This window comes from Alternaria dauci, chromosome 1 (genome assembly GCF_042100115.1).
Source record: "Alternaria dauci strain A2016 chromosome 1, whole genome shotgun sequence".
In the NCBI taxonomy this organism is placed as follows: domain Eukaryota; kingdom Fungi; phylum Ascomycota; class Dothideomycetes; order Pleosporales; family Pleosporaceae; genus Alternaria; species Alternaria dauci.
The window spans coordinates 6,210,574-6,224,019 of NC_091272.1; the positions used below are offsets into that span (position 1 = coordinate 6,210,574).

Sequence of the window (13,446 nt, forward strand, 5' to 3'; positions counted from 1 at the left end):
CCACGCCCCGCGACGACCACGCGCATACACGTCTCTTCTGATTCAGATTCCTGCGACACCGACTGCGACACCGATCCTACGACGCGACGTCTTGCGCGCCCGCAATTCACCACTCAAAATCTGCTACAGCTCGTACACGCATCTCTGCCCGAATTTGCAACAACCCATATCGGCGTCATGGACGAAGGTGGCAAGCGCAAACACAGCTTCCGGCAGCAGCCAAATAAACGGGCCAAGACCGAGGATGGCAGCGCACTCAAGTCAGGCTTCGGCGCGAAGATGCTGGCCAAGATGGGCTACAAGGGCGAGGGAGGTCTGGGGAAAGAAGGAGCTGGTATCTCGGAGCCCATCCAGGTCGTCAACCGAGGCACCAAGGGCGGTATCGGTATAGTGGCAGAGAAGAGCGAGCAGCAACGGCGCGAGGAGCGACGCAAGGCCGAAGCAAATGGAGAAAAGTACGTCGACACGTCCGAAGAGGAGCGCGAAGAGAGGAAGAAGAAAAAGGCCAAGGCGCGGGGAGAGACGCGAGCATCAGCTCCTCGACCGAAGAAGACTGTCTTCGAGCTCGAAGCCGCTGGCATGCACGTACCGCTTGCACTGCAGTCCATCATCGACGCGACGACCGGCGCATCCACTCCAACCTCAGGCGTGTCCCTCCGCGGGCCTGATATCGTCTCATTCGAGAACTCTCTGCAAGCGCGCGTGCGCAGAGACCTGAACAGTTTCTCTGAGGCATTTGAACAGCTGCAGGTTGAGTCACAGGCCATTCCTCCTCAAGAGTATGCGCTACAGAAAGAGCTGGAGGCGCTCGAAAAGCAGATGGACGAGCTGGAGGATGTACAAGCACGCATCGAGTCGCTGCGGACAGGCACGTTTGATGTCGTCTGCGAAGGACTGAAGAGCTTGCGCGCTGCCTACTCATCGAAGCCACTGCACCGCGAATCCATTGCCGTTATACATCCGCACTTCTCCAAAGCCATCGCGTCCTGGGATCCACTTGAGGATGCGTTAGAGGGCGTAGCCGCGGCTTTCGCTGATATGGCAAATATCATACAGCCCAGAAGCAGGAGAGTGGCTTCTCAAGCCTACACCCATCCCTCAGAAGCGCTCGTCAGCCGCGATTTGGCCGAGGAAGAGGGCACGATAAAACGTGGCACCACATCGCCATACGAGTCCATGATGCTCAAATACTGGCTCCCAACAGTGAGCTCAGCCGTAACGCAATGGGACGTGAAGAACCCACACCCCATGGTGCATTTGGTAGAAGTCTGGAAGCCAGTCTTGCCACCGTTCATTGCCAAACGACTGATTGAACAAATTACACGAAAACTGTCAACCTCTGTCCAGGGGTGGGATCCTCGAAAGTTCAAGAGGAGCCCACACACATGGGTTGTAGAGTGGCTGCCCTTCCTCAAGCCGACTGATCTTGACCCCAAGGGATCGGGCTTGGTTGCTGACGTCAAACGCCAGCTCCGACATGCACTACGGTCCATCGACCTCTCCAAAGGGCCACTACCAGGGATGGACCACTGGAGGAAAGTGTTTGGAAAGGGCGAGTTTGACCATCTACTTACTTCCCACTTGGTACCGCGTTTGGCCACCCACCTGCGAGACAAGTTTGAAATCAACCCTGCTGATCAGGATATGGCGCCACTCGAGGCCGTGTTCGCTTGGAGAGGATTCATATCAAATAAGGTCATTGGAGAGCTATTGAAAGCACAGTTCTTCCCCAAGTTTCTCGAGACCCTCCACCTATGGCTTACGAGTCCGGGAGACGTCTTTGAAGAGGTTCAACTGTGGCTTGCCTGGTGGCGGAACGAAATCTTGCAGGATGATATCAACAACCTGCCTTCCGTAGCCTCGGCATGGAACGAAGCATACTCGCTCATCGGCAACGCAATGGAGCTTGGCGACGCAAGATTGACACATTTACCAGTGCCTCAGGTCGAGAGTTTGAAAGCCTCTCCGGAAACGTCCCAGTCCTCCAAGCCTGTCAACACGGAACCATCTCGACCTGCGCCACGAGTCGAGGAGATGACGTTCCACGATGTAGTAGAGGAATTCTGCGCCGCAGAGAACTTGCTGCTGATACCACTTCGCGAGGCTCATGAAAAAACTGGTGTGCCCCTGTTTCGCATTACCGCAAGCGCGACTGGACGAGGAGGCGCGGTGGCGTATATCCAGGGCGATGCTGTGTGGGTGCAGAACAAGAAAGATAAGACCATGTGGGAGCATACGGATCTGGACGAAGCCCTCATTGCCAAGGCAGAGGACAGATGATTACCATTGACTCCAGAGTGCACGCCTGCATGTCCGATACCAAGCGGGTCTCGCTCCGAAAGGGTAAGCTCAACAACCTCTCTTGAGCAGATATGTTTGCTAGCATTCGCTAATCCAGCATCGGTACGATGCATGCTTGGATAGTGATATTGGTGTCGACGGCAGGGCTATAATGAAGCCACGTTATCTCTCCACCAGCGTCTGCTGACGCACCGCAAGGCATTCCAAAAGTGCCCAAAGTCTGCATGAATCGTGAAGAAAAGAGGAGTAGCGGCCAATGCGAATTGTCATCACAAGACGTGAGGGTGATGCGGCCTAATAATCGGTCCTTGCTGCAAGCCTAGCCTGTGATTCCCATTGCATTACGACGAGTGTCGCGTAGAATTTGCGATCCGACTCGTTACTTCAAGTAGTGTGTTCGGCATATGATCCTTGAGGTGGCTAATATACTAGTTTTCTTAGTGGCTTTGTGACTGCTAGTGTGATGTGGTGACTGTGCGCTGATTCGCATAATCGGGCGCTTAGAATAGACTTTATTGACGAATGGGAGTGCAGGCTTGGGTGCGCATTTTCTGAGCCGCAGGGGCCGCCTTATTATGCATGCGGACCGTCTCCTCCCGCTGACTGTGCCTCGAGTTGGCAGATGGTGCCTGTCCGGGAGGCTGGTAGTCGTGGAGCAGTCGGGTGGCGCGGTAAACATGCTTCTGTTTGTTTTGATGTAGCAGCAACGCCCACCGCGACAACAATTCCTTCTGCATCGTACACTGCGGCCTCGAATATTTCTCCAGCGCGATAGCCTCGCACTATGTCTGGATGTCTGGGTATTGCCATGGTCTTATTTGGGTCTAGTGTACTCGGGGCGACCCCGCTCAGCGGCTGAGAGACATCACCCACTGGACGCCCCAATGTAGCTCGACAAACAGCCCGGCCAATAAGAGGGCGCAGACACCAAACCAAGCCATCACACCCAGTCGTTCTTTCCTTGCATCCGACCACTTGCAGACCGCCGATCAGAGTACTTACCCGCTTCCCATCCCTCTTCAAGTCACCATGTCGCCTCTGTTACACTCTGCACTTCACCCGGTTCCTCTCAGTCGGGAAGCGAATGCATTTGCGGCCCTAGATCGACGTTGTACCCTGGACGAGTGCGAGGAAAGATAGACCGCCCTCCCATTTCCTTATTTCCTACTTATATTTCCTTGTGTGTCGAGCTCGGGAAACGATGCTGGAGAGAGCGCTTCCTCCAGCACTCGTCTCTCTGCTGCTTGTTGCGTCTGGTGTTTCTGCCACTCCATACAACTTCCTCGACAACTATCGCGACCCCACACCAGCGCCTGCCGACGGGCCTCCTGCTTCATACAACGCTGTCCGAGACAAGAACGTTTTACCCTACGAGATTTGTGGTGTCGTTGGCGGTTACGTCTTTACAGTACTTATCTGGGGGGTCCTTCTCCTCACGGTGGGTAGAAAGATGAGGCGAAAAGCACTTGACCCGCCCATGCAGTTGGAGCTGGAACTTCAGGACGGCTACAAACCGACAAGGCCGACTATCAACACTGGTGGTCTCGCCTCGCCGCCACTATCAGCACGGTTGTGGAGGAAGTTTAAGAAGACTGACTCCGCTGTTCAGAGCCCTGTTGTTCAGTCACCGAGCTCTTTTGATCAGAAGGTGCTTGATGCCCACAGGGACCAAGCTCAAGCTGACATGGAGCGTCTCTACGCCGCCGTCATGGACTTTGACGCACAGAAGCACGCTTCCAAGATCAGTGAAGAGGAAGATGAGCCAGTCCCCCGACCCACGGAGCGAAGAAGACCATCAGCACTCTCCATCGGACGACCCCAAGACACCGTCGACTCTCCAATCTCACCCGTCAAAGCCATCTACCCACCAGGCCACTCCGACAGACCCCCAATGGCACCCTACACCGACCGTCCCCGTTCAAACAACCGAGAGCACCTCCGCGCAGAACCCCACGCACCCCCAAGCCCCCGCAGCATCCTATCCAAGCGCTCTCAAAACTCCACCAACAGCACCACGGGAGGCAAGAACGCGCGCTTCAACCTCAAGAACCTACGCATCTCCGGCCCCATCACCAAATACCCCGGTGCCGACTCCGACGACGAAGCACGCACACCCCTCTCCCCACGCTTCTACGCCAACCCCGGCGCCCCACCCTCCCCTCCTACCCAAACCAACTCTCCAAGCTCACCTCTAAACTACAACGACGAATCCCTCGACCGCGTACAGCCCCTCCCCCGCCCCGCCCCCCAACGCCTCGGTTCCAAAGACCTCCCTCTCGCCCAACCCCCAACCTCGCAACTCCGCTCCCAAAACGCAAACGCCAGTCTACCCCTCCGCTCCTTCGCCTCCCCGCTCGCCTCCCCTGGCATCCAGACCACGGTCCTTGATCGCCGCGTCGAGAAACTTGCACTGGGCACCCCGAAAACGGGAGTCCCGTTCACCCCGTATAGTCCGTATATGCCGTTTACGCCGATTACGCCCGTCACGCCGCACTTGACGACGAGGAAGGATCGCAAGATGGAGAAGAAGATGGAGAGGAAGGGGAGGAAGGCGGGGGATGTGCTGGTGCAGAGTCCGAAGGAGATTTTTGGGGATGCGTATTAGAAAGATGGGGAAGGGGGGATGTGTATATGGATATGGTGGGTGGGATGGGGTTTACATTATGCACTGTGATTTAGCGGTTCAACATTTTTCTTTTCTTTCTCATACACACTTTTTTTCACAACGCCGCCGGTTGGCTGGTTGATGATGTTTTTTTTTCATGGGTTTATGAGGATGGGAGGGTGCATGTGATTCACATTCCACGTTTATATTATGGGCATGTATCTTTGTCTGGGTAGAATCGAATAGCTGAGACGTTGTACGTTACACACCACTACAATCGAGCTTTGTCTAAATAGTGAGAAGTCATTCACATGCATCCTGATGTTTATAGGTAGAGTTGACACTGTTACATCTAACCACCTAGGTCGAACTTGAAGTCGACAGGCCAACATGCAATATTTGTCCACACAAGACATGCATAAAACGACACGGACAATACAGCCTTGCAAAGACAACCATTCACCAGCAGCTATTCTCACATCAAAGAAGTTTTATTTTCTTCTGCGCCAGGATGCATGGCCAATCTATTTTTCCCCCCTCCCTCTCTCCTCAGCCCCGACTTCCCCCTTTCCTCCTCTTTAACCCCACACGCACTTCCAATCCCCCTCAAGTAAAAAAACCATGGGTAGACAAATACACACATGAACGTGCGACGCCGGCAATACTATGCCCAATCTAACGCGTCTCCTAAACACAAACCTATACAGAAAGAAGAAGGGTAATAGCAGTAGCAGCAGTAGTAGTAGTAGTGAAAGCAGTAACCGCCCTTGTCCAGAATAAGCCGGCGAAATTGTAATCGAAAAAAATGAACAAGTTTTTGCTACCAAAAAAAGTCGCTAAATGCCAATAGTTTGAGCCAACAATATCGCTTGTGATGTGGGGGATCTTTGTAATGCCATACCTTGTAGAGTGAAACTCCGTACTCGGGAGAAGAGACAAAGGAGATTTGGAGCTGGTTGATTTTGAATCGGGGATGTGAATCTGGATCGAATGATTGGCGACACAAGGAAAAGATAGACGCCAAAACGCCGTACGCTGGATGATGAGGCTGGACGATGAGGCTGGATGTATGAGCAGCACTGGGTCGAGGTTCTAAGTCGCATGTAAATGTATCGTCGGTTGGTATTGAGATAGCGCACAGAAGGCGGGCTATGTGCATGCACGCACGCAATCATGACCTTCGTTTCAAAGACGATTTTCAAAAGTTGGCCAAGCCGTTCTTCGAATGACGCTTGCTAAAGCGCTTCCTGCCCTTGATCGAGTCAGTATCGCCTTGATCTTTGCGGAGGTGGCCATGCCGCGAGGCGGGGATGTTGACGCCCTCGAGGGCGGAGTCTCCTCCCAACGTACTGGTCGGAGTGGTGTGATTTGAAACGAGCTCGTTCAAACCTACGTCGGCTGCGTACGAGTTGGTCATGGTTTGCGCAAAGGCGTAGTCCCGCGCTTGTTCGATGCTGTCGAGCCACTCTTGGCTCGAGTACTTGCTGCCATCGGGGTCGCTCGTAGTACTTTTGGTGTCTTCGAAGACGTACTGCTTCTCTTTCTGGGGGATGTTAGTGTTATGTATCTAGGAACAGATGCTTCAGCGTACCGTCTCTACGAGCCAAGCAGTAAGGCCCTTGGAATCCTGGAATGACCTCCACGCGGTACCCGCTGAGAGCAGCGATACCTCTTCCTTTAGCTTCTTATCATTCGTGCCTGCTGCGCACATCAGCACGCGTGCATTGGACGTGATCATCACAAGTCGTTGTCGCTTCTTGACCGTGTTACCGCCAAAGAAGCGCGAAAACTTCTTGGGCTGCTCCACCGGCTCTTCCTTTCCGCCAACAGGGTGTCCGGGGGCGTGTTGTGTGACAAACATGTTTCCAAGCTTCAATATCCGCTCGTCTCGCTTTGTGAGCACTGGTGACCACTCAATGTCGAGCTGGGAGGGAGGGGGCAGTTCGGTGATGATACGCGGCTTCGGTCGTGCTTGGGGTTGGTTGGGTACGGCGGGTGCGGGTGTCGAGGGGCCTGGCTGTGTTATTGACGTTTCCATAACAGTGCCAGGGATCCTACCATTCAGCTTGATGGGCTCCTGCGCGGGCGGACTGTAGGCTTTCAAACGTGGGGCCTTTTGTTTCCACAGGCCTTTGCCCCACTGGATTCCTTCAAAGAATGGGTGGTTCTTGATGTGCTCCATGGGTAATCGGGTTAGGGGATCTAGGACCAAGAGTCGCTCAACCAGGTCCTTTGCGAGCGGAGGAAAGCCATCTGGGAACGTGTACTCCAGGCCCACAATCTTCTGGAACGTCATGTACTCGTTCGCAGCCTTGAAGGGCGGCCGCCCTGCGAGCAGCTGGTAGATGATGCATCCGAATGCCCACAGGTCGCTGGCTTTGCAGGCGTTCTTGTCTGTAAGCAGTTCTGGCGAGACGTATTCGGCTGTTCCGACAAAGGATTGCGCGCGGTCCGACTGTGCCCCCTCCAATGGGTCGCCCGATGTCGAGCCCACGCCATTTGGCTTTTGCTCGAGTATTTTTGCTGTTCCAAAATCCGTAATCTTGACGTGCATGGCATCGTCGAGCAGGACGTTTTCTGGCTTCAGATCTCGGTGTATTACGCCCTTGTTGTGCATGTAGTCGATGGCGTCGAGTATTTGCGCGCCGTAGAAGCGTGTGCACTCGACGTCGAATGTGCCCATCTTCTTGAGGAAGCCCAGGAGTTCGCCGCCCGCCGCCAGATCCAGCACAAAGTAGAGCGAGCGCTCGTCCTGGAAGGTGTAGTAGAGTCGGACAATGCCGGGGTGTTCTGTCAGCCGGTTGAGCGTGTCTTTTTCGATATTGACGTATTTGACCTTCTTCTCCTTGATAATATGGCGCTTGTCGAGCACCTTGATCGCGTACTCGCGCAGTGTCTGGCGGTCGGTAGCGGCGAGCACTGTGCTATACGAGCCCTCGCCCAGTGTTCTGCCAAAGTTGAAGTCCTTGACGCCCTTCTTCACCACGCGCGTTATCGGCCGCCCGTTCTGGTCGAGATCCTGGCGGGTGCTTACAGCGGCGCCCTTTTCCTTCCACTCCTCGCTGCTCGAGAGCGGCCCGCCTTCGATGCTGTAGGGCGAGCTCGAGAGATTGGCGACGCCGGGGTCCATGGGTATCCGCCGCGAGCTTCTCCGGGGCGGGAGGGGGCCGTTGATGGCGGCCATGTGGGCAGACTGGCGGTAGGGGTCGCGTCTGCTGGGCTCCCTCACGGGCATGGCGCCGGGCGCGACACGCGAACTGGCGGTGCGGCGTATGTCGCCCTGCATTGCGTCGTCGTTGTATCTGTAGGTGCCGGGGGCGGTGGTGGACGAGGTCGAGAGGTTGGGGTGCTGGTACATGCTCGTCGAGACGGGGCGCTCTCTTAGGCCGGCGGGCTGCGACGTCGGGGCGTGGGAGCGCTGCTGCTGGAGCAATGGGGCGGCGGCATACGGGGGGTACGCGGGCTGCGGGTGCTGGGCCTGGGCCGGGTGCTGCAAGGGCATGGACTGGCGGTGCGACAGGCGCGGCGAGTGCGACGACACCGAGGCCGTGTCGGCCAGGGGCGAGGGGAAGGCGGCCGGGGAGCCAGAGGGCGACGTCTGGTAGGCGTTGTCTCTGGGGTGGAGGGAGCCGTTGTCGTCCGAGTACGAGTAGTGCGAGTTGGAGTACGTGGGGTGCAGGTCCGGGCGGTCGAGCTGCGTGACCGTGTTGGACGACGAGGCGCGCGTGGGCGAGGGCGGCGATGGCGATGGGCGTGACGTCGTCTCGTCGTCGTCGTCGTCGTCGTGGGCGTCGTCGTTGGCGAGGCCGTCGTGGTTGCTCTGCTGCGTGGGCGGCGGCGAGTCGTCCTCGTCGGGGTTGGCGATGCGCAGGCCGCCGAGCGTCTGCGACAGACTCAGGTCGCCATTCATCGTGGCGGCCGCTGGGACGGGGCAGCAGCGGTAGCGGTGCGGGTGCGAGACTGGACTGAGGGATAGGCAATGGGCGGTGGCTCACGTCAAGGCGCGTCAAAGTAGCCTCGTCTAGCGTGCGGGATGCGAGGGTGCAGCGGAGGCATGGCAGGGGCCCCAGAGGCCAGATGGAGAGCGGCGGCGGGAAAAGACGTCGTCTGCGCAGAGGTGAGGATATGGGGCGCCCGTCATGATGCTGCCCCCCAGCCAGCTTGGTGATGGCATGCTCGGCAACCACCTGTGCTGACAACGCCGACGTCCATCCTCGACGTCAACACCTCACCTCACCTCACCTCTGCCCAACACCACCTCAACACCACCACCACTACCAACAAAAACCATGTCACGGTGCCAGATACATTTACATAGCACAATGCCGCTCCGCCTCAGTCCAGTGCACCCGGCAGTGAGGGTAATGGAACTGGCAATGCCCGCTCGTCTGATTCGCTACCACCGTGCTTTCTTACATCACCAGCTTCAATCGTGGTAGCAATGCCTTCATGCAGCAGCAGACTGCAGTGCACTCTGATATGCTGGTAATGAACAGTCATCAGCGCACAGTACGCGTAATGTTTGAACATGTCTCTTCAGCTCGAAGGTGCCCTTGTGCACTCCTTCCCTCTGCCACCACCACCATCTTCTCTCAATTGTCACTGCCACTGCCACTGCCACTGCCACTGCCAGTAACACGCAATGAGTCTTCCTTCTTCTCCAGCCGGGAGTCCTTCTGGATCTGCCCCTTCTGAATCTCTGCCTCCACCATCTGTCCCTTCCAGGACAGCTCCCTCCAGATCTACTCTTTCTGAACACATATTTCCTATCCATGCTGGGAGATATCCTCCTTCCCTTCCCTCCGTATCTGCTCCCTCCAGACCGACTACTCCCAGCTCTGCTCCTTCCGGAAATAGAATTGAAAGCTACAATGATAGACGGTAGGCTTAGTCCCTGTCACTCTACATCAAATCTTGCATCCCCGTGTTTTCCACCACCTCCCCCTTCTACTCATCCGTTTTGGTCCTAATATCCCTTCAGCCTCCGATCGCTCAAAAACTTGGACAGAATGTTACGTCTCAGAACATCAGAACTTACCTTGGTACCCGACGATATCGACGATACCTTCCGTCGCATAGCTGTCAGGCAGAGAACACGGCCGAGGACGATTCCGCCTCCCGGCCCTCCAGGACAGTCAGGACGGCCCATCCTCAGACGTGGCCCTCAGAGATCGACTCGAGACGCCGTTACTGCCCTTGGGCCTATTCCCATACTGCACCCACAGGTAGCAGCATTCACCTCCGTACATGGAAACGAGTTCCTAGAGCATGCCTACCAGGAAGTAACACCATCGACAGAGCATGTCGTCAGCGGTCCGTCTGTCTCTCCTATCCGCCAGAGAGACACACCTGTGCGGATCGATTCAGCACAGACTCCTGCGTCACCAGCACAGACACTGCCGTCTCCAGCATCGCCAATACAGTCACTTCCCTCGCCAGCACTGTCACTACCTTCGCCAGGAACCCCGCCACGGCGTTCCTTACACAATGTACTCCCCTTTCGCTTTGGACGAAGCCGTCGAGCGTCCGCTACGCAATCACAGCCGGATACAGCTGCGTCAGTTGCTCGTACACCGTCAAGATCACCCATCAATCGTGCCAGGCTCGACTCAACGGGAGCCAGCAGCATCGGCGACACCAATAACAGCCCCACACTATCTCCATCCGATGGCTCTACTGAAACTTCTACCGGACTACGCGGAGGAGGAGGTCGAGTGCGTGATGTTCGTGAAACGCCTCATGCTCCGTCACCGCTGCATCACATGCAGAGACCAAGTTCACCGGAACATCCAGAGCCCTCCGGTGACCCTACCAAGTCACCAACTGCTTCTCGCCAAGATCAGCCTGCACTCTACCTGGAAGGGTATTGGCATCACACTCCCCAGGGCGATGATTATCGCATCCGTAAAAGCACCGAGGTATGTTGTGGCTGTACGACACGTTTGTAAGACACACACTAATTTCTTGCCTTTCCTTTTGCAGGATCGTTTCTGGAGACGACCACCGCACAGTGAACCGCGGCCCGTCAGTGGTCGTCAGGATTCTCTTATGCGAACTTTGTCTTCTGGATCCGCCCCGTCCCTTCGTACAAACCAAACCCGAACCCCTTCTGGTACTCCATTCGAGGACGTATTCAGCACTTTACCGGCAAATGAGCCCCGGCCCAGACGAAACGCTCTAGATTCCACTGCCTCTCGTGACGACCATTATTCTACTTCATCAGACATCTTCCGTACTCCTGGTGGCTCGCTTCAGCCAGAGCAGACAGGCTCGAGGTCACGACACTTTAGCAGCGATGCCTCGGGTGCCAGTGCACAGTTCTCTTACTACGGCTCGCTTCCTCCCAGCAGAGGAGTTTCCAGCAGTGGTCCATCACTGGAGAATGACCATACTCGGTCACAACTGGATGGAGCGGCGGCCCCGAACCAAGGCCAGCGTCCCTCAGCATCTGCAGTCCCTTCATTAGTCTCCAAATACAGCACACATCGTCCAACTTCCTCAGGCAACTCGGTTCTCTCTTCGCCCGACAACACTGGTTCTGATCCACATGGGTTCTCGCCACTACCTTCAATGCCATACGCTCGCAATCAAGGCGACTCGACATTGCCAGACCATACATCCCAGAGGCTAGGCTACATCGTTGACGCAACTACCGCGGCGATGGAGGGCCTCGAGTCGCCCCTTAATCCATTTTCTGAGCACTATCGTCGTCAGCTGCAAGCCTCTCAGGCTCGAATGGATCCATACACCTACCAGCCTCGCGCAGCAGGGGCACAGGCGCATAGGCCAAGTCACGGTCACGATAATCGGCCAAGTCATCCGCGCCATCTTCCTGGTCAGAGAGCGGTGTCTTCTCAGGAAGCTTACCATACGCCCGGGGAATTTCAACAAGCGCTTGAAGACTTGTCAATAGATGAGTCGAGGAGTCATGGACGGCACTCTAGCTCTCGTAGTAGAGCTGGACGAGGCGAGCGACACACCCGCGAGAACCTTTCCAGAGTGCCGACATCCAGCTATGACGCTGCTGCGCATGCTGGCAGAGTTCAGGCACAACGGGCTGCTTATGAACGCCTGCACAACCCTAGAATGGCAATGCAGGTCGAGACCAACATCAATCCCCTCCGTCACAGTATGCCACAGCCAACCATCACACACGATGTGTCGAATCGGCTACCCAATTTGACCGGCTTCAGCAGCGGAGAAAACGTTAACAGCCCGTTCAGCACGCATCGACGCCCATCACAAAGTCAAAGTATGCGCCCACTGTCACCAGGCGCGCCACCACGAGGTCCTCCCATACATCAAGCCTGTAAGCTTCCCAGTACCGACTGCATACAAAACATACACTGACCTCACACCCATTCAGACAACCCCCAGCCCACCATCTCCGTCCCGCAACGCGCCTACCGCCCCTTACCCGGCGCCCGCCACCTCAATCCCCCGCTCACTCGCAACAGCCCCTTGACGGCTCTTGCTCTGGATCAAGGTAGCGGTACGACAAGTCGACGCTCGCACGACCCGTCTATTCGGGCTGCAACGACGGCACGTACGCATCGCCGGGTTCCGGCAGAGCAGCGCGATCAGGAAAATGATGGGGATAGGGAGGCAATGGAGAGGGAGAGGGAGAGTATTAACAGTAGGTATGGGGAAGAGCAAGGGGGAAGGTCGAGAATGGATGAGACGCCGCCGAGGATTGGAAGGGTGGAGAGGAGGATGATGGAGGGAGACAGGGAGGATGGAGTTTGAGATGTTTGATTAGCGACGTTTGATTTGGGTTCATAGAGTGGGGTCTTTGGTTACTTGCGGTATTGTTTTAGACGGTTTATGCGGTTAGAATGCGAGTAATGATTCACGTGTTTTGGTGCGCACGTGTGCTTGGGAGGTATAAAAGCAGCCTTTTGCTTCGACTGATGCCTGTTTCCCCCACTCAATACCGTACACCTTATTTCCCCAAAACATTCTACGCATATTTTCATGGCGCCTCCCTTCTCCTCCAGAAATTCCTCAAAAGTCGATGTGGTTAGTCGCCAAAAAACCAATTCCAAACTTTACATGTTTCCTCTTTTTCGGACAAACTTCAAATATTACGGCCAATCAAGCATACTTAGGTATGCCGCGGTTCCTGCATTTTCTCCCTCAAAGAGACAAGATGTAGATGGCAATGGATTCCGGGAACCTCCTGAGCGCATCATACACCGCGCCTGGATATTTCAAACAATCCAAAAGCGAACGCATGTTCCTGGTCCCTTCGCTCTCTCCAAGTACCGATGTGGAGTATCACAGGGCTTGGTCTACTTCCGAAACTGCCCAATATCAACGCACATGCGTCTGTTGCTCCTGGACTGAACAGAAAGGATTGTGCACATGGACCGCGTCGTCAGTGTATCTTCTTTCTGAAAGGGAGATACAAGAATTGCATGTCTGGAGACTGTGCGCCGAGGACAATGAAGGGTATAAAGGTGCTGGCTCGACACTACTTTCTTCTGCTTCTACCACTTTGCGCAAAAGATTTTTTACAAGCCAAAAAGGAAAGTATGCGC

The 13,446-nt window shown here is 55.6% G+C and overlaps 4 protein-coding genes across 4 annotated transcripts; 3 read left to right on the forward strand and 1 right to left on the reverse strand.

The window, feature by feature from the left end:
• Nucleotides 1–177: 177 nt before the first annotated feature.
• On the forward strand, nt 178–2,280 carry ACET3X_001926 (uncharacterized protein; the record flags this gene model as incomplete). The annotated part of the gene is made up of 1 exon (XM_069447272.1): nt 178–2,280. The coding sequence occupies one exon, from the start codon at nt 178–180 to the stop codon at nt 2,278–2,280; it is 2,103 nt and encodes a 700-aa protein (XP_069312168.1).
• A 1,015-nt stretch (nt 2,281–3,295) lies between these two features.
• Nucleotides 3,296–5,188, forward strand: ACET3X_001927 (uncharacterized protein). Its single transcript, XM_069447273.1, has one exon. The coding sequence runs from the start codon at nt 3,503–3,505 to the stop codon at nt 4,904–4,906; it is 1,404 nt and encodes a 467-aa protein (XP_069312169.1). The 5' UTR covers nt 3,296–3,502; the 3' UTR covers nt 4,907–5,188.
• A 279-nt stretch (nt 5,189–5,467) lies between these two features.
• Nucleotides 5,468–9,038, reverse strand: ACET3X_001928 (uncharacterized protein). The gene is made up of 3 exons (XM_069447274.1): nt 6,498–9,038; nt 5,808–6,449; nt 5,468–5,742 (listed from the first exon to the last, which is right to left on the reverse strand). The coding sequence occupies exons 1-2, from the start codon at nt 8,814–8,816 to the stop codon at nt 6,105–6,107; spliced, it is 2,664 nt and encodes an 887-aa protein (XP_069312170.1). The 5' UTR covers nt 8,817–9,038; the 3' UTR covers nt 5,468–5,742; nt 5,808–6,104.
• Nucleotides 9,039–11,992: 2,954 nt separating this feature from the next.
• Nucleotides 11,993–12,371, forward strand: ACET3X_001929 (uncharacterized protein; the record flags this gene model as incomplete). The annotated part of the gene is made up of 3 exons (XM_069447275.1): nt 11,993–12,035; nt 12,130–12,215; nt 12,273–12,371. The coding sequence occupies 3 exons, from the start codon at nt 11,993–11,995 to the stop codon at nt 12,369–12,371; spliced, it is 228 nt and encodes a 75-aa protein (XP_069312171.1).
• Nucleotides 12,372–13,446: the final 1,075 nt, after the last annotated feature.